The sequence below is a fragment of the Sciurus carolinensis genome, chromosome 14 (genome assembly GCF_902686445.1).
Source record: "Sciurus carolinensis chromosome 14, mSciCar1.2, whole genome shotgun sequence".
NCBI classification, from domain to species: Eukaryota; Metazoa; Chordata; class Mammalia; order Rodentia; family Sciuridae; genus Sciurus; species Sciurus carolinensis.
In genome coordinates this window covers 24,433,046-24,454,332 of record NC_062226.1, presented here as the reverse complement: position 1 = coordinate 24,454,332, position 21,287 = coordinate 24,433,046, and the positions used below count along the sequence as shown (strand labels likewise).

The window sequence follows — 21,287 nt, the reverse complement described above, 5'->3', positions numbered from 1 at the left end:
ATGTATGTAAATTCAACAAGCTATAATTTGGAATTTTTTTAGGACTGCTTTTTTTATTTTGAAACCATAACAGTGTTTACAAGGCTTTTTGAATATGGTTTATCCTCTCTGAAATTTCATGATGGAGTTTAATCCTGACTGTGAGGTTGTTAAAAGGGTGGACATTTAATCAAACTATGGCATTTAGAGGTGGGACTTTGGGGAGCTGATCAGAATTAGATAAGGTCATCAGTGTGGATTTCATGATTGAATACTAATGGTGTTATAAGAAGGGGGAGAGCGATCAGAACACACATGCAGTTTTTGTTTTTTTGTTTTTGGTACCAGGATTGAACCCAGAGACTTTTGTTTTTTGAGGCAGTCTTGCTAAGTTGCTGAGGGTGACCTTAAGGTGCTGGGCCTGGCCTTAAATTTGTGGTCTTTCTGCCTCAGTCTTTGGAATTGCTGGAATTACAGTGTGTGCCCCTGCACCTGGCTTCAAAAACACTTGGAAGCACACTCCATCTTCTCGGTATGACAGATGTGGGCACCACCTCAGGCCTGCCAACAAGAAGGCCGTTACCAAATGCAGGCCCTCAACCCTGAACTAGAACTGTAAGCCAGAATAAAACTTTTCTTTACTACTTACCTAGACTATAGGTAAGTGATACTGTGCTATTAGCAACAGAAATTGGACTAGGAGAGGAAGGCAGGGAAAAATATACCAGTCATTCCTTTATTTCAAGGATGGCCAAGAAGACTAGAGCCCTACACTCCTCTTCTCACAGCCTCCTTACCCTCTCCTGCACTCAAAATCAGACCCTGGTACCAGCCCCAATCCCTAGACTCTGAAGCCACCAACTTGCCTTCACTTTCACACTGCTTATACATTTGGCCTTTTCTTCCACTCCATTCCCGGAAATTGCTATTATGGATTCCAACAACCAATGTCTATGCCAGAATGCCTCCATCCCCAAATTCATCTTTACCTTTTTACATGGCACATAGCCACCCAGCTACACTGTTAGGTGTGGCCATAGATAGATCGATGTTTGGTGAATGATATGGAGTAGAAAGGACAGTGTAATTTCGAGGTCATTTCCAACTTAAAAATAAGTGTCTTCCTATTATTACTCTCCCCCACCCCCACAAGGACTGGGATATGGATGGAAAGAGAATCAAGCTGCAACCACCTTAGAGACCATGGAGGCGCACAATGGAAGGCTCTATCAGTCCCCACATGAGAGAGAAACTGCTTTCTTTAGTGCGCCATTGTATTTAGGGGCTCTTGTTGTAGCAGTTTGACCTCTACCCTGCTTTAGAATACATCATTCTAAATTAAGTTTTATCAGTGAATATGAGCTGGCTCAAGGTATTTATCTGAAAAATTACCAAACAAAAACAGAAAACCTTTTGAAGAAGTAGAAAATGAATAACCATGCTCACCTGCCAGAGTTCTAGCAAGGTCGGCCAGCTGGTCTTTGGTCAAATGAAGCTGGGCTGCCACACAGAGGGCTTGCTGCCAGCTGCCACATGTCAAAAAGGCTGAGAGAGCCTTAGAGTGGGCGCCACAGCGGGCAAACACAAGCCCCGCTGGCTCATGCAGCTGCTCCTGCATCAGGTGCTCCCCATAGGCAATGCTGATAGCCTGTGACAACAGGAGATTTAGGATAGATGAGGAAATGTGACAATTTCTTCAAAGCCCCAGCGTAGGCTGCCTTAATCATTACAATGGTGTCTCTTGAACCACTTGGGAAAACCCTACGGTTTACCAGTTGGTTCAATCATTTTTCCATTCCAAACATTACTAGAAATGTACATTTATTTATTCAATGATTATTGGGCCCTACTCTAGCCAGTGAGAATAACACAGCAATGCAAAAAATAAAATCAAACAAATGATAAAGCAAACAAGAACTGCCACCAAGTTCCTGCTGTTATGGCAATAGAGAATGAATTCCAGACAAGAACAGGGTCCTCTGGGAGCTTGGTGTTTGACACCTAATCCAACAATGAATGGCTTTTGGAAGAAGACTGAGAATTTCTACAAGCACATGGAGCTTAAGGAAGGACAGGGCAGAGGGCTGGCAGAGGCACTGTTACACAGTGTGACATCTGTGAAACTATCTTCAAGTAACGAGACCGTGGAGAGTGGAAGAAGCTGGTGCTAACAAAACAGGCAGGGACTAGCTCAGAGAGGGCATGTGTGTGATCTGTGGATGAATAGAAAAATCTGTAAGAGGCATGGTGGTTAACTGCAGGGACGTGGGGGTCAGTCTGGGCCCCGTATCCCAGGTCTGCCACTTTGTAACTATGGCAGGTGGCGTCCTCATCTGTACATTGTCCACAATACCCTATCAGGTTATGAGGATCACATAGTACACCAAGTTTACAAGCAAAGTTGTCTGGAAAATAAAAAGCTAAATACATGTTAAAAAAAGCAAAAACCCTAAATTGTCTCCCTTTCTCCTGAAATAATCAGGAAAGATGTGTATTTTTCAGACTGACCATCATGCATCTTGGGGCCAGACCAGAGAAGGGCAGGAGGGAAGCAGCTGTGGTGTTCTAGATGAGGAGTCAGGGGCAACTCCTTGGTCTCTGCCCTAGGCGATTCTTCATGACAGATCAGGGTCATCTCCCCAGATAAGAAGTTCAAGATGAGGCTAACTAGTTTCAGGACAAGACGGGAAACCAAGGACAGTGTTATGGACTCGGGACACTCACCTCAGCCCTTTCCAACCAAAGCACAAAGCCTCATTTCACATACCTGGTACTGCTGGGAGTTTGGCGGATATAACTTCAGAGCTTCCTTATACAAATTTTTATCTTTAATTAAATTTAAGCATTCTGGGAAGAACTCTGGTCCTGCAGGAATAAGATTCACAGAAACAAGGCTTAAGACTTTGGAAGCAAAATGGATTTCACTTCTACCAATGGTCCCCAAACAAAATTAATGTGGGACCTTTTTAAGACCTTATATAATCAAGTACCTGGGGAAGTACCCCAGGAATGTTTAATGGGCACCACTGCAGATTCTGAGGCAGGAGAAGCACTAACTGGAACCAGCATTCTACTAGGAATTCTTCCCACACTGTCCACCTGGTGAGCTTATTAAACACACACCTTGGTCCTCCCTCAGACCAGCTGAGTCAGTGTCTCTGAAGAAGCCCAGAGGTGAATGTTTAACAACAAGCACCCCAGGTGATTCTTCGTTGTCCTCAGGTCAGCCCTCAGTAAAGAATCCCAACTGCTCCAGCACAGGTTGAGACCAGGTGACGGAGACCAGCAGACACTGTTCTTCTACTCAGTCACTGCCAATTAAAACTATCTCCCCGGGTGCTCGACAGGGCCATCCACTCCAGACATGCCAGGGCTCCATTACATGTGGCCAACACTACCAGAAAGGGTAGTGCTTTGACTCTGAGGCACTGAAATTAGGAGGTATTCATAACCCAAAAAGGATCTGATCTACATTCTTGGCTAGGAAGCGGCTCCTAGCCAATTTGCTTTACCCTCGTTTTTCAGAACATAAGGCAAAACAAGGTGAACAGACAACATGGTTACAGGTTTCAGGAGTGGAAACTAAAATCAAATCAGTCTCTTTCTAAAATAACCTTTAATTTATACCTTGCCTCGTTCCAAAGAAGATCTGAAACAAAAATAAACATACTAATCCTCAAGCTTACCACACTTGCTGAGGTGGCCAATGGCCTTTTCAAACCGTTTCAAGTATTTGTCTATAGTGAACCGCTGGTAATTAGTTTCCATTTTCTTAAGAGTATTAAGAAATGGAAGATATTCTTTGGGATCCTAAAAAAATAAATGAGAATATTATTTCTTGTGATATTCACATATAAAAATATGACACTTAACCATAGCAATAAATTCAGAATATGATTTTAAATGTATTACTACAGTATGGTGTTAATCATATATTATGTAATACCTAAAATCAAACTACATTGAAGACGTTTTGGTAAAAATGTTTTCCCACATAGTGTTTTTAGTCCACATGTGGAATAATAACAACTACTCCTTAACTAAATCTCACAGAACACAGGCTACGAGGGAAAAGGTCATGCCTAGAGGTCATGCAACGAAGGCACCCGAGTGTCTCCTAACAGTGCAAGCCACTGCTCTTGGTGCTGTTTTCATGACATGCTGTGTCCCCCCCGATTTACAAAGAAAACAGGTAAAACAAAACTAAACTGTACTGAGTTGACAAAAAACTCTTGAGGCTCTGCCAACCTACCACTTATTGGCACTACCATCTCTATATCTTCTCTAACCTTGTGCCATGCCCTAGAAGTCGACTGGTTTTCTTCCTAAAGAAGAGATGCATCCTGTTCGTGAGACAATTTCAGTGGCAAACAAGATGAATACATTTAATGATATTGGGAAAGAACCAAGATAGAAATAATTAAATGCTCATGACTGTGACCTGGAGATAACTTGGGTCAAATTATTTAATCAACAAATATTAATTAAACACTGGATAAGTACAAAGAATACAGACACAGCCCTTCACTTCAGGAAACGTCCACTGTAGGGGGAGAAACTATGCTAAGAAAGGAGAGACCCTAGGAACATCAGAAGCACATGAGGACATCTCATCCAGTCCCTGAAAAGGGAGAGGGGGCAGGAAGGGCTTACTGGGAGAGAATTAGCCAGGCTACCAGTGAGGGTGGCAGCAGTGGAACCTGTGGGCCCAGGTGGTAGACATAATGCTACCTGCAAAGGCAAGGGGCAGTGTGCAGTGGGGGAGGGTGGCAAAGCACTGCCTTTTCTTCATGGGCAAAGAACAAAATATCCCAAAAGATGAGAACAGAGAGGGACACAGAGGCCAGATTGTGAAAAGGTTCCTCAGCAATGTGATGAATTCTGAATCGTATCCTAGGGGCAATAAAGAGCTCATGAAGAATTTTAGGCAGAGAAGCACTGACTGGACATAAGATGGGCAGAGAGGCCCTGAGCCTTTCTATCCTATCTTCCATGTTTCTACTTTACAGTGAAAAAGAGAACCACGTGATGAAGCACTGCGATGGAACAGAAATTACTCATGGTATTTCCTTTATCAGAGAACGGTTCACACATGTGCCTATCATCTTAGAAATAATGACAGAACTTTATTTCACCTCCTCAACCCAGGAATCAGAACACTTTGATAAGCACAGAACTGTGAAAGAACGAGGCTTAGTGGGCAGGCTCCAGAGACTCACAGATCTGCCTCAGTCCTGTACCCACAGCATATCAAAAAGATGCTGTACTCTCAGAAGCTGGGGTTCAAGCTACTGTGATTATATAAACGAGACCCCAGTGATGCAAAGGCAGTCATTCCACATACCTTTTGTGACTTCTCAGCTACCATGAGGACCAAATCAAAGTCGTAGGTCCCAAGAGAATGATCATATAATTCATTGACATCCACCAGAAGCAGTAAATATTTCAAGGCCTCCTCTGCACTCACAGTATCAGGAACAGACGCAGCATTTTCTGTTGGTGTTTCAGAGAACAAAACAGAACCTTTGGGGACAGAACCCGACAAACTTAACACGACCAAAAATTAGGAGCAATAAGTTCTTCTGACAGTTGGGTACCAGATAAGCATATATTTTTGACTCTTTTATCGTGCTTTAAAGGGCACCGCTCGAAAAGACCAAGTCTTAAAATGGTAACCAAAGGCCACATGTTAACTCTGGGATGTGACGATGATGAGGTAATGGTCATCTCAGAAGACCAGTGACTGCTAAGGCCATGTTAAACCCTCTATCTGTGAGCAGGTCTCTACCTTGAAGCTCGTGTACCTTCTGCAGGACAATCTCCAGTTCTGGGGTAGTTTTCTTCACATGAGATGTGAGTATTGACAGGCAGTACCTGAGGTAACGAGTGAAGAACACCAGAATAAGGAGGAGAATAAGCCGGACAAGGACAACTACACATCTGTTTTTCAAAAGACGCCAGTAACGACAGCGCCCATACTTGTGAGGGTCGATGTTCTCCATGGCTGTTCGCATGGCATCACAGATAAGGTCAAGTTTTTTCTCACTGGTATCACTGGATGGTCGGATGCTGCTGTTAACAGGTGGAGGGTACATAGTCTTCGTGACATCTTCTTCCCTAAGAACGAGTGTGTATGACCAGGTCACTAACAACACATGGCCCAGTGATCAAACTACTAAAGTATATCCAGCATGCTTATAAGACAAAAAATAAAAATGGCTTTGGAAAACAGTTTAATTATTAAAATGCTGAGAAATGAAACATGTCCACAAGACTTGAACAGTAACAGTCATAGATTTATATTCATATTAGCATCAAAGAGGGTATAATCAAGGTGTCCAGTAATAGGAATAAATAAACAGTATTATATTTACATAATGGCATATTACTGAGCAATAAAATAGAAAGAACTAATCACACACACACACGCACACACAGATGAACCTCAAGACAAGCTGAGTGAAAACAGCTTTACACAGGAAGAGTAAATACTGTTTGACTTCATTTACATGAGATTCTTGAACAAGAAAAGTGATTTCTGGTGAAACACTTGAAACAGGGATGGGACATGAGGACTGACTGAGAAGGAATTCGAGGGAACTTCCTGAGAAGGAAATGCTATCTTGCCAGGGGTTCAGGTTACATAAAGCATACATTTGCTGAAACTTGTGCCTTTTACTGCAGAAAATTCTGACCTCTAAAAATAAGACCAAAACTAGTCCATAATCAAAGAATGTATTCTAGTTAATGCTATGCAAGGTGAAGTACTAGGAGGCAAAGAACTGATGTTTACAGTCTTCCATATTTGTCTAATACAAGATGAATGACAGATGGACAGATTACAGATAAAGCACATATACAAAAATATAAACTGGAGAATCAGGGTGATGGTATAGGACACTTCCTGGACAATTCTTTCAGTTTTTCCATGTTTAAAATACTTCATTAAAACTTTAGGGAAAAACTCATTGCAGAGAAAGACACCATTTGATTTTAATCTCTTAAGAAAAAAAAAGTTTTAAATGTAGGCCTACAAATCTAGTCAAATAATTCTGAATGACAGCTTACAAAGTCACAGTTTTAAGTAAGCTGTTCTTAAAACAAAAAAACCTACCAGCATCTAAGAATAACAGTGATTTTTGAAAACTGAACAATGGCTTTTTTCTTCTCTATTTGTTTGATTTCCTTAACAAGACAAAAAAATTATGGAAATGATAATTATCAAAGTACTTACTTTAATTCTGTGAAAAACAAATTAATATGATTTACAGAATCTATCTGTCTTATGAAGGTTTCCACATTTTCAAGAAATGCCTATGAAGAAAATGGACAAATATTTCAGTTCAGATCACATTAGTCAAAGTAATTAAGTAAGCAAGGGTAAACGTCAGACTTAGAAAGTTACCTTAGGGTTATGATCATGAATCAGGTTGAGATTAATTCTCAGTTTTCTCATGCACTCAAATGCTTCTCTGAACATAAGTCTGGAAGGATACAGAAAATGGATAGAGAGGGTATTTCACAAAAACTTAGCTCCTTGGGTCCAGCATATTTTCCTTTTTATATAAACCAAATACAATCAGATTAGAGTCTAAATGTCAAACAACTACTACTTGACTTCTACTCTGAAATTACAGAATGAAAAAATGAGGTACCAGATTATTTTCTCCTTAAAGATGTGACCGAATCATCATGACAGCCTGAGGACTTGTAATGTCCCCATATTTACACAGCAATCATCAGAGAACTGAGGTCTATCATTTTAACAAAAAATTAACATAATATAAAGTTTTATAATACAAATTTGCTCCAAAAAGATTCAGAAATTCAATCATTTGCTTGATGACAGTGGCTCAGGGGCCCATCCATAAATCTGTGGAGAGCTTTGGCTTTCTACTGGGATGAACACACACACACATCTGGCACACAATTTCCCGGGGTTCACAGGCCACCTACACCCATGGTTAAGCCCAGGCATCACCTTGGGTTAGAAGCCCCTTTGTGTGATAAGCTTTATGATCCTTTCTGCTAAGAATATCTACTACAACATAAAATATGAAAATAAAAATATGGAGGGGGTAAAAAAAGCAAAGTGGGAGATTTGATTGAAGATATCTAGGGGTGGATCCAAGATTTCGGACTAGAGGGAGGCTGCGTTCCTTGTCACTCTGTTACTCGGGTTTCAAGCAGAGGATATCTGTTTCTTGGCGAGGCAGATTTTACTGCTTATCGATCTCCTGCTGTTTACCCCATTTGTCTACTGCGATCACCTGCAGTCAGCCAGCATATTGACACCTTTTTGAGTGCAGACTGCTCACTGTCAGGCACCTATCATCCGCCATTTGCCAGGCTCTTGCCAGTCCATCGCCTTTCACCTATCCATCATCCACCAACTGAGGTTCACCTCCCAATCATCCAAGAGCAGTCAGCAAACTGACCTCAGACCACCAGTGGAGCGCCAGTTGCCTGCTGTTGCCTGGAAGTTCACTGTTACAGTACCTGCAGGTTTGGTTATATGTGGCTGCCGCCACTTTGAGACAACAGCCAGGCCCCATAGGACCCCTGGCCAGACTGACTGAGCCCCGTCTCCAGGATCCCTCAGCCCGACCAATCACTCCCTGCATCCTGGGGCCCTCACATCGACTGAGTGCTCTCTGTCACCAGGACCCCCAGACTGACTGATTGTACTCCGCCTCCAGGATCCCACAACTAGACCGAATACACTGCACCTCCAGGACCCCTGCCTGACCAACCGCACCCGAGCTGCAGCTCCCCATTTGCCAACACATTTGGAAGCCAGAGTGGCCATCTTGGATAATCCTGGAAGTCGTAGCTCTGATCTTTTTTTTTTTGTGGTGCTGGGGCATAGCTCCGATCTTTAGGTGGGGCAAACCCATCCTGAGACACCTGCTGGAGACTGGAAGCTCATTGTCAGGTACCTCTCATGCATAAAGGCTACTGAAGACTGGGAGGTTGGAATACTATATGACTGCTATAGTGTAGATTTTCTTTTTTCTCCTTATTGAAAAATTTTAAGTTTTTATTTCTTTACTTTTCTTGCTCTCTTTTCCTTTTGTTTCCCTGTTTCCTCAGAGTCTCTTTCTCCCTTTATGCATGCTAACAACCAACTTCTTTTGATTATACTCTCACTCTTTCTATTATCTAGAACTTCTATATATTCTTTTCTTATTTGATTAACAGTTACATCCTACGTCCCTCTGCATCCTCTTTGCCCTCCATTAGAAACTGCAGACCTTATTGAAAATCTGTTTGTTACACTGAAGATAATAATTGAACTCATTCTGTTTATTATGACAATATTGTTAATGTCCTCATAGGGGCTATTTGGTCTAGGATTGCATACTGTCTGAACTGGGCACTGCTAATATTGATCTCCACCTTAAAGAAAAGGTTTTGAAAACCTATAGGGTCACTATAAGCCTATCAGGGGGGAAACTGCAATACGCCAGATCTGCACTGCTGGAGGGGAAGATACATGAACAACATGAAAAAACAAGGGAAGAAAATGATCCAAACAAATCTAGATTCTATATTAATAGAATCCAATGACAGTATGGTAGAAGGAATGTCAGAAAAGAACTTCAGATTATACATGATTAAGATGATTCTTGAAGCAAAGAATGAGATAACAGAGCAAATGCAAGCAATGAATGATAATACCAATAAGCAGTTGAAAGAGCAACTGCAGGAAGCAAAAGATCATTTCAACAAAGAGACAGAGATTCTCAAAAAACAAACAAACAAACAAACAGAAATCCTTGAAATGAAGGAAACAATAAACCAAAGAAAAAACTCAATGGAAAGCATCACCAAAAGACTAGACCACTTGGAAGACAGAACCTCAGACAATGAAGACAAAACATTTAATCTTGAAAATAAAGTTGTCCAGAGAAGATGGTAAGAAATCATGAACAGAATCTCCAAGAACTACGGGACATCATGAAAAGACCAAATTTAAGAATTATCGGGATTAAGGAAGGCACAGAGATACAAACCAAAGGAATGAACAACCTATTCAATGAAATAATATCAGAAAATTTCCCAAACCTGAAGAATGAAACGGAAAATCAATTACAAGAGGCTTACAGAACACCAAATGAACAAAATCACAACAGATCCAAACCAAAGCACGTTATAATGAAAATGCCTAATATCCAAAATAAAGATAGGATTTTGAAGGCTGTGAGAGAAAAGCATCAGATTATATACAGGGGGAAACCAATACGGATATCAGCAGATTTCTCAGCCCAGACTCTAAAAGCTAAGGGTCTGGAACAACATATTTCAAGTTCTGAAAGAACATGGTTGCCAACCAAGAATCCTATACCCAGGAAAACTAACCTTTGGATTTGAAGATAAAATAAAATCCTTCCATGATAAACAAAAGTTAAAAGAATTTACAAATAGAGAGCCTGTGCTACAGAATATTCTCAACAAAATATTCCATGAGGAGGAAATGAAAAACAATGTAGGTCAGCATTGTTTCCTTTCAAAGGAGAAACCAAGGCAAGTTAAAACCAAAAATAAGCCCAAATGACTGGGAATACAAATCATATCTCAATAAAAACCCTGAACATTAATGGCCTAAACTCATCAATCAAAAGACATAGACTGGCAGAATGGATTAAAAAGAAAGATCCAACAATATGCTGCCTTTAAGAGACTCATCTCATAGAAAAAGACATCCACAGACTAAAGGTGAAAGGATGGGAAAAAACCTACCATGGTCACACAGACTCAGTAAAAAAGCGGGGGTTTCCATCCTTATTTCAGATAAAGTGGACTTCAAGCCAAAGTTAGTCAGAAGGGATAAAGAAGAACATTTCATACTTCTTAAGGGAACCATAAATCAGGAAGACATAACAATCATAAATATTTATGCCCCAAACAACAGTGCATCCATGTACATCAAACAAATCCTTCTCAATTCCAGGAATCAAACAGACCACAACACAATAATTCTGGGTGACTTTAACACACCACTGTCACCACTGGATAGATCTTCCAAACAAAAACCAAACAAAGAAACCATAGAACTCAATAACACAATCAATAACCTAGACTTAATAGACATATATAGAATATTCCATCCATCGACGAGCGAATTCACTTTCTTCTCAACAGCACTTGGAACCTTCTTGAAAATAGACCATATTTTATGCCACAAAGCAGCCCATAGTAAATGCAAAAAAATAAAGATACTGCCTTGTGGTCTGTCAGATCATAATGGAATGAAATTAGAAATCAATGACAAAATAAAACACAGAAATTACTCCAACACCTGGAGACTAAATAATATACTACTGAATGAAACATGGATGACAGAAAACATCGAGGAGATAAAAAAATTCTTAGAGGCAAATGAAAACAACGATACAACATATCAAAATCTCTGGAACACTATGAAAGCAGTACTAAAAGAAAAATTCAATGCATGGAGCACATTCAAGAAAAGAATAAAAAGTCAACAACTAAATGACCTAACATTACAGTTCAAAGCCCTAGAAAAAGAAGAACAGAATAACAGCAAAAGTAGTAGAAGACAAGAAATAATTAAAATCAGAGCTGTAATCAATGAAATTGAAACAAAAGAAACAATTCAAAATATTGACAAAACAAAAAGTTGGTTCTTTGAAAAAGTAAACAAAGTAGACAAACCCTTAGCCACACTAACAAAGAGAAGAAGAGAGAAAACTCAAATTACTAAAATTCGTGATGAAAAAGGAAATATCATGACAGATACCACTAAGATACATAATAATGAGAAGCTACTTTGAAAATCTATATTCAAAAAAAATAGAAAATACTGAAGACATCGAAAATTTTCTAGAAACATATACTCCTCCCAAACTGAACCAGGAGGACATACACAATTTAAACAGATAATATCAAGCAATGAAATAGAAGAAGCTATCAAAAGCCTACCATCCAAGAAAAGCCCAGGACCAGACGGATTCTCAGCCAAGTTCTACAAGACCTTCAAAGAAGAACTCATTCCAATACAGGAAATAGAAAAGGAGGAAGATATCTATAATGAAGGTTTTCCATACTTCTAAGTTTAAAATACTTGTTATCTGCACACATAATTCACAATGAGCTAACTAGTCAAACACATGGCACTTACTTGTCCAGCCACTTCCGAATCTGAGTTAAAACGAGGGCTCGATGATGAACGACTTCTAAGTTTCCCCTTGGCATCTTAAAATAAATCAATTAAAGCAATAGCATTATTAATTTAATGAAGTAAAAAAAAAATTAAATTGCCAATTTTACCTATTTTTCATAAAGAACTACAATAATTCTATAAAATGAGAATGCTAGTAGTAGAATCTAGTTGTGCTCAAGATGTACCTTAATTTATCAGAAAAGTTTCCCTTTCAGCCTGTATCAACGCTTTTTGGTATAAAGCTACCAGACAACCTAGCCAGAAAAGTTTATAATAAATTATTTAAAATGATAAGAGAGCCAAAAATACAATTTGCAAGACTAGTTTGGTACTGACTGAATAAGAATCAGAAAGCCTAAAAAATTGGCTTACCTGTAATATAAGCTTTGTATCCTGGGGCACAACTGTGACAATCCGTGAACCCCTCTCTACCTTCCGCAGAATTTCTCCATTGGACACGTGACTGCTGCACAGAGCTGCCTGTAATGCTAAAAGTACCACTGGCCTTAAAAATTCTCATGACAAGCCACTTTCCATCAATTGCACTTGAATCTGCACGTCAACTGAAACAGAGTAATTAACCAGGTTCCGCTGCTCTCACTCAACCCCAAGATCATCAGCTCTTCGGATGAACAATCTCATTCTGGTGTTGCCAGAATTTTACAGAATCCGCATACGTAACTTCTCAAACAACACGGAAGAATGCAGGGTGACTTGGAGAGCTTCTCTATTTCTTAGCATTACTACTACACTAAAAGCAGCATCAATGGAAGAAAGTCCCTGTTTGCAAGTTAGTAGCAAAGAAAATAACTGCCTTTTCAAATAAGGAAAACATACACACAGCTGTTAGCTAGGACTCCATAAAAAGCCAAAGTGAAGAATTCAAAAGCAATGAAGACTCCATAAAAACAAAAGACACTGGGACAGATTTGTCTCCATCTCATACACTGAACACTTACTTTTAAGTGAAGCATCCCTCAGGGAAAAACACTGGCATGTATGGGAATGGGTTGTCAACAATAAAAACTCATCACATACTGCAAATGATGTGATATTTGATGCAACCTGCAAAGAGGCAAGGGAGAAAGCTAGCTATAATTCTTGGAGCTAACACTATGAAAAAGATTCAGCACCAAATAAAGCCTTGATACCTCAGTGTCATTGATGAAAAAGCGACACCTATCAGTCAGACCAAGGACACATTCCTGTAAAGAAATAAAACTGAAATAAGCAATTCTATTTGACACTCAGTAAGTCTAACTTCTTTATTACATAGTCCTATTGCACTATGCTTTCATGATTTCATATCTAAGTCTTTGTCTTCAGGGCTGAATGTATGTACGTGAGACACGACTGTCTAATTAACAAGGAGTACAATGCCATCCCATCCATCAGCAGCCACATCATCTCTATCTTGAATACAAGTCCATTCTCCTCCCTCTACAGGATATAGTGATTATAGAACAAGACAAGTCCCTTTATCCTCGCACTGACTCTACTCCAAGAGTCCCTGTGTTGATACCCCATTCTGTCTCATCCTTCACAACCTACTCTTTTAGGCAGCCGAAATCATTCAACAACCATGAAGCAGAACACATTACTCTGGGATTCAAAAGCATCAATAACTTTCTAACTTTTATTTTAAAAATCCAAACTCTCTCCAATGGAATCTCACTCAACTCCAGCCACACCACCTCCATTCAGTCCCCCAGATAAGGCAAGATCTTGCCAAGCTCAGGGTGATTCTAGTTCCTTCCCCTAAAACTCTTCATTTATAAGCAGAGCTTTCTTTACATTTCACCACATACATCTAAGCAGGGATTAACTCAGTTGTCTCATTCTATAATCACTATATCCTATCACTCACCCCAATTACAGACATTCTAATACACAGACTTTCTAATATTTGTTGAATGACAACCTACTCAATACTAATTTTGAGATCACATTTGTGTTTGCCTCAAAAGATATTTAATAAAACTAACTGAATATTCTCTAAACTAAGGATGAAATTTGCCAATCCCATACACTCTCATTTTATTCTCCCTAGAACCCTGAAAGACACTGATTTTCCCATTTTATAGATGAAGAAGGTGTGGCTTAGGAAAGGAAGTTAACTTCCCTTTGATGCCTTGGGATTTAGTGGAGACCCAGGTCTAACTCCAAAGGCCATGTTCTTTCAACCTAATGCCAGCAGTCTCTGAGTAACTATTTTTAAGTGGTAAATTTTCCTGTCCTGTGTTCACTTACCTCTCCTCCTATCATGGCCAATTCTATCTGTGTACATGGATAAGGAAACTGAACAGGAAATCCACCAGAGTTCTTCCATGGTTCAACAGTCAGAGAAGGTGACTCTACAAGATTGGCCAGGTTTGGGTTACAAATCACTAACTGCTCTTAAATAAACAAACAAACAAGCAAAAACAACAAAATACCACTACCAAACATGTTTTATTTGGGATATCATGAAGATATACTGTTCATTACAAGAGAAAACAGTAGTAGAATATACTTGCCAATTCTGGTCTGTAGGTTAAGAGTTTTCCAGGATAGAAAGACTTAACAATTGAGCTGAGGGATGTAGCTCTGAGGCAGAACATTTGCCTAGTACATGGGAAGCCCTGGGTTCAAACCCCAACATTGCCAAAAAAAAAAAAAAAAAAGCCCTAACAATTAATATTATACTGACAAGTACATGTTCTCAGAAACTGAAGATTTACGGAAAGTCATAAACATGCTTTCCTAAAACTATGATACTCACCCCAAAGGTACTTCAGTATCTGGCCATCAATCAGCTGCAGTGCTACTGATTTGGTCTTGGGACTGCAACATAGACTGATTATGATCCCATCCACTGTCACAGAAGAACTGAAGAAAGTTTAAAAAAAAAAAAAGGTGGGGGGTGAGGGATAAACAGTCATTATTCTCAAAAGTAGTGACATTTCACTTCACTGATTTTGGAAAGCAGAAAGAGAAATAAGCATTGCTTATTTAAATAAGCCCTGTGGTGCTACACTATCTGTTTTAATACAACATACACATACACACATATAACATTTATAGAAACAGAAAGATAGAATGAGAGAGAAATTATTGTAAGTCTAAACCTAGATAAAGCAATTATTTGTTACACAACACTATTTTCCATAAAGCCAATAAGCTAACTATCTACATTATAAAGTTATCACTCCTAATCTTGCAGCTACTTATTACAACTTACTAAAATTCACTGCCTTCACGAGACATAGCTAGTATCAATATCTGTCTTCTTAAAATATAAACTGCATTAATATAGCAGTTGATCTGTAGGAAAACAGGTATACTAAGTATCTCTATTGCTATCACCAACACCCATGGAAAGCTGTGGGTCTTTATTGATGAGAAAAGGGGATCTCTTATTACTATTACATTTTTTCCTGAGTCAGTGAACAAAGAGAGGTAGACTTTCTTGAAGATGAAGAGGCAGCTGTAAGCAAATGATGCCAATACTAATATTTAATTCAAAGTGTTTTTAAACTAATCTATGAGAAACCTAAAATTTATAACAGTAGTTAATTTCTCTGTAAATGCCTTAAATTTGGGGAGGATAAATTACCAGACCAGAGGGTAAAAAGAACAACCTCTGGAGCTAGACTGGCTAGGGTTACATCTGGCTCCACCTGCATGACCTCAATCTAGCCACTTAACTGCACTGTGCCTTAGTTGTTGGGCTATAAAAGGATGGTGCCCACAGCACAGACTTCAAAGAGGCACTGTGTGAGAAATAAGCAATTAACATGGGGAGAGTGCTCAGAAGAGGTATCTTTTCCAAAGAACAGCCACAGTGACTGCAAACTACTAACAGCTACAAACTAAGGAACTTTATATTCCTCAAGATGCTGACATTTTACATGAACAACAAAAAAAGTCTTGAAAAACAAAAGTCAAAGCAGAAATAAACTGTGACTTCTCATTTCCTTTAAGGCAATAGAATGGCTGCACCTAGCCTCTCCTTCTACAAGCTAATGATAAAAAACTTCAAATTTAAAGAAGTAGAAACTTACATGATTGGCACATTTCTAATATAAATCGCTCTGCTTTTCAAAAAGTAAGATCCTGATTAACTTCAAGTGCTGCATATAGCTAATGCAGAATAATTCAGCATCTGGACACACAAAAGGTTTTCTCAAAATATCAGGAAGCATCATGAGCCAAAGAAGGAATAAATGACTGCATTAAAACGTTTTATGTATATAATGCGCAAAATTTCCTGATTTTGCAGTAAGAATTCTCCAAACGTAAGTCTAAGCAGTAGGGCTTTAATGACAAGTGAATCTGGGGATTAGCATCAATGAATGACTAGGCTGCTAAGGCCTGACACTGAAAACCTGAGGTGTCCGAGGGCCAGCCAGAAAAAGCTACCTGTTGCACCAGAGGGTTTGTGTGCTATGTAAGAGCGTTTACTAAGCAACACCTGTTGCCGATGAAGATGCAGTCAAGAATCAAAACACACTCAGGGCCAGAGAGCAAAATTTCAGGAAAGAAAAACAGACTTTCTAGTAGAAAATACAGTCAAATGCCAAACAGGATATAAAATAAGCACTTTGAAGTCACTACTTCAAAATGAACCATGTGTGCATACACGTTTTCCATGAAAACTGGTCATTCTAATTACCCTTTGAACTTATTAAAATCAATTAAAAGGTCTGAACAACTACTCTGCAGTAACACAGGTAGTTAATGAACTGAAATACCACATCTTAAAAACGTTTTCCCTTATTTACTGGTATTTGTTCTATTTTCACTGCTTCAGATATGTTTTTTCGTCTGTTATTTTGACATGATTCAAAACCTGACTTATTCCTCTTTTCTTGAGTGCTGGGGATTAAACTCAGGACCTCATATATGCTAGACAAGAATGCTACCACTGAGCTAACACCCAAGTAGACTTAACTCTCTTGCTAAATCTAACAAGAAAGCTATTGCTTCTCAACCTTGCTCACTAGAAGCCAAAATAGCTATACCTTCATAAAAGACAAAAGCATAGCTCCATTTGCTTATGTGACATGTGGAACACAGGAAGTACTGCAATACCTGACATTGAGCTGTCCTTGCTCCTCATCCATCTCAGAAGGGGTCACTGTCAAATGGTGAATGACAGATTGTTGGCTGGACTGACTGTGACTTATGGCCAGGAAAACGTCCTCTTCAATCCAGGTGAGAAAGCTGAGCTTCAGGGGATTCACTTCTTGGTTTTCACTATTCTCAAACTGAATTCTGGTTAAAATATTGAAGAATATCCAAGACATGAATAAAACTAACCTTTAAAACCTTTCCTGAATGAAGGAAGAATGAACCAACTGACTATATATCTTGTATACAGTCAACTCCTAATTAACTTGGAGGATCAAAACCTGAGCTAATACCAAATAGAAAATTCAAAAATAATGCATGTCTGGCTTAGGAATCTGTGTTTGCATTTATTTTAAATTAATTTCTCATAACCTGAGATCTTTAGATTTGAAGAGAACAACTCAGGAAACTGGCTATACAAGAACATTACCTGTCCCAGTGTCTACACTATTGATCCCCAGAGCTGTTCCATTGTTACCACTTCCCAGCATTCAAAGATACTAGCAGATAATACTTGGGTGTCTGCAAAATAGCATTTTTCTAAGCATCTCACATCAAAACGATTAATTAGCTTGGGAGATGGCTTCCCTGCCTCTCTCACCCTCTTCCTTCAGAGCATTTATATACCTGACTAAGGCACTGTCTTTGCCACCTCTCCTAGGAATCCATAAAAGTTACACCCAGCTTTTTAGGTCCTTTTTAGGTAAGTCTCAGTTCTCAGGGAAGAGGCTGGTTGCTAGGGTGATCTTCGTATTCAACCAGCTCTTCCTGGACTCGGTCTCTCCACTGCACTCAGCTTGGAGCATTTTCTCTATACAAGATCACTCCTCTCTGGTTCTCTCTGACACTCTCCCAGACCTTTGCCAACTCCAAATCAATCCTTTCCTCCAGGATCCAGATACGTATTCATGTTCTTCATGAACTCTTTTCTGAATGACTTGACTGTTATCCTCCCAATTTTTTTTTTAAATGAAACTGTATTCTCAAGTGCTTCACACTTTCTAATTTTCCTTATATCTCTGTCCTCAAGTAGTTTCAAGTCTGTGTGCTAAAATATGGATGTAGAATGTTCTCCAAAGGCCCATGTGCTAAAGGCCTGGTCCCCAATCAGTGACACTTGGGAGTGGAACATTTAAGAAATGGGACCTAGTGGGAGATCTTTGGTCATTGAGGACACACCCTCAGAACCCTAGGACTGTGGTCTATTCTTTTATTCATACCCAGCCTTGAGGTGAACAGGCCTCTTCTACCACTCTATTTCTATGATATTCTGAGTTGCCACAGCCCAAAGCAATGGAGCCAACTGTTCATGGATTGAAACCTCCAAAACTGTTTATTTTGTGAGACAAAATAAACCTTTCCTTTTTTTAAGTTGAATTGTCTCAGGGTTTTGTTCCAGTAATAGAAACATACTATAAAGTGAAATAAGCAGGTAAATATTCTTTAAAAATGACTAAGCATGATACAGGTAGCCCCCAAATCATACACAGATTGGACACTTAAATATATCTATTAAGTACAATGGATATATTTACAAAACACATTACTTATTACATTCTACTATTCTCTATGCTAAATTATTTCTATTAATTTAATTACAGATGTTACCAAGTGGCAGATTAGGTCAGTAATTAAGAACATTGGACTTACCAAATAGAACAGAATTAAATCCTGGAGTCTCTAATTATCAGGTCTATGACCTTGGACAATTACCTAATCTCTAACTTCATCTTCTGTTCTGTAAGTACTCTCAACACCATACAAAATGTTTTTCAAAAAAACACTTTCTCACAGAAGTGACATTATTATTGACTTTTGGGTCATTTGTTAAATGCCTATACTGGACCTGAGGTACTCAATTATGCCCAATTGTTTTTTAACACTGTTTCAGTTGGAAAATACATTCTGATTTCAACCTGAAAGCCTCAAAATACAACACCCAGAAGTTCTGGAGTCTACGATGAGGCGAAGGGAGAAGCTGCACTGAGTCATCCATCTGTCAATAAGAGAATGTCACAGTGCCTTATCATCTTCACCTCCAACTTTCCTATGTGATTTTCCCTGGAAAACCAAGGGCTGTTGTAAGGAGTGGGTTTGGGGTCAGCTTATGATTTCCATTCCTTGCCATCCACTGGAATATAATGTACTCAAATAAACTAAGTGACTGTCCCCTCCAACTGGCCTGAAAAACCAGGGCCTGCCTACTCTATCTACTCTTGTTTCACTGAGCAATAGGCAGTAAATAATACTTGGCTACATTTAAGACAAAATGCTGGCTGATTCTGTTCCCAATGCACAAGACAATTAAGAACCTACATGTATCTCTTTTCCAGATGAGGTGTTCTAAGGGCAACTTTAAATCCATTTCCACCCACAGCTCCCAGCTTCACTGTGGGATCCACACTTGGACTATCACCTAGGAAACAAAATTACAAACATTATCATTTATAAACTATAAATATTTCTCCTAATGCTAAGGGAAGAGGTTCCTGCAATTATTGAGTTCCAGAAAGCAAATAAAGCAAGCTAGAAAATAACTGCACCTCAACCTCTTTTTCTTAAACTCTTTCAGGCTTACCCAAAACCTGCTGTCCCATAATATTTTATCAGTCACAATCTTCACCAATGAAGGCCACATCTCAGCAAGACCAGGTGGAGGCACTACCTTCTCACTCCAATGCGATTTCCTCCTCTGTCCTACAACCATCTCTCAGTAACCTCGTACCCTCTGAAATCTCATGCTAATGCTTGAAAGATGAATTTTTTTCCCATTCTTGACCCACTTTATTCACTGCACAGCAGCCAATGCAATCCTTAAAAATCTTCAGTGAAGACACTGCATTCCTCTGTTCCAACCTCTCTACAGCTCAAGAGTAAAAGCCTTCACGGCTCTACAAGAGCTGTTGCTATCATCTCTATGCTCGTTTGCTCTGCTGCAGCCCCCTGACCTCCTGGCTATTTCCCAAACACAACAGGAGTTATCACAGTTGCTTTTCACTTGACCTAAAAAGCACTTACTCACATGTTTGCATGGCTCCCACTCTGATTCTCATGGTACCATGTCGCCTTCACAGATAGGGTTTCCCTGTTCACCCTAATTACAAAGCTCCCTTCCCCCAGCAGGTCCCTATTCTCATATCTTCCCTATACCATATCTTGCTTAATTTTTCTCCACAGCACTTGCTACCTGATTATACTGGTCTTGATAATGAGCAACTTACGTGATTTTACAAAAGATATTTTAAAAAGTAAAATAGGAATTGTAATAGCATTTTATAGAGTAAAACTAGAATCAGAAAAACATACATTCAAACAGGATTCATATAAATAGCAGGCTGCTGATTTAACAGAAAAGCTGTAATGAAAGTTGGAAATTCCAGAATGAATTAACAGTTTTTATTATTCTCTCTCAGCAGCTATCTAGGCTTGTCTGAGCTGAAAATTTAGAAGATACTGCAAACAAACCTACCACTATTGTATGCCCATTTACTTTGACACAACCACAGAACTCACAAAATAAAAACAAAATTTCAGGTTTTCCAAAACATCAGGAAAGCAACAAGGAACTGAGAGCAGAACTGTGAAGGACAACTGGAGCAGGAGCTGGAACACATGCACTGAGGTCCCTGCCCGTTCTTCCTCAAGCGAACTGCAAACCCTCTGGCACTGAGCCCACTCAGCTATAGGTCAGGAAGAGCCCATCTCTGGCAGTTCCTAGGAGATGTGTGTAAAGCCAACAAAACAGTAAAGCATGTTAAAGATGTAATAAGACACTATGTTATTCCCAGAGTGAAGGTAGTACTTAACTGACTCTTTAAGTCAGTAAGGCAAAGGAAATGCTCTCATAAGCCAAAGTAGAATTTAGGAAAAATAACAAAACACAAGCCAATTAAATATCAGAATAATGATGAAATGATTTCAATGTTTTCTGAAACAACATCTAATTAGAATTTACTTTTGTGCAGGAGTAGGAGGCACTTGAGTTCAGAACACTTTGGGAAGTCTTTAA

At 39.3% G+C, this 21,287-nt stretch overlaps 1 protein-coding gene across 1 annotated transcript in view; it reads right to left on the bottom strand.

Moving 5' to 3' along the window:
- The window catches only part of Elp1 (elongator acetyltransferase complex subunit 1), a 62,501-nt gene that overhangs the window by 21,076 nt on the left and 20,138 nt on the right, over positions 1–21,287 (bottom strand). The window contains exons 13-28 of the mRNA XM_047525228.1: positions 19,595–19,694; positions 17,240–17,422; positions 14,928–15,034; positions 14,417–14,520; positions 13,318–13,371; positions 13,126–13,231; positions 12,539–12,654; positions 12,125–12,198; positions 7,385–7,463; positions 7,214–7,293; positions 5,959–6,096; positions 5,768–5,853; positions 5,324–5,472; positions 3,666–3,789; positions 2,747–2,844; positions 1,426–1,627 (exon numbers count right to left, since the gene is read on the bottom strand). Of these exons, the coding sequence (XP_047381184.1) occupies positions 1,426–1,627; positions 2,747–2,844; positions 3,666–3,789; positions 5,324–5,472; positions 5,768–5,853; positions 5,959–6,096; positions 7,214–7,293; positions 7,385–7,463; positions 12,125–12,198; positions 12,539–12,654; positions 13,126–13,231; positions 13,318–13,371; positions 14,417–14,520; positions 14,928–15,034; positions 17,240–17,422; positions 19,595–19,694 (1,800 nt within the window). The remainder of the gene's footprint in view (positions 1–1,425; positions 1,628–2,746; positions 2,845–3,665; positions 3,790–5,323; positions 5,473–5,767; positions 5,854–5,958; positions 6,097–7,213; positions 7,294–7,384; positions 7,464–12,124; positions 12,199–12,538; positions 12,655–13,125; positions 13,232–13,317; positions 13,372–14,416; positions 14,521–14,927; positions 15,035–17,239; positions 17,423–19,594; positions 19,695–21,287) is intronic.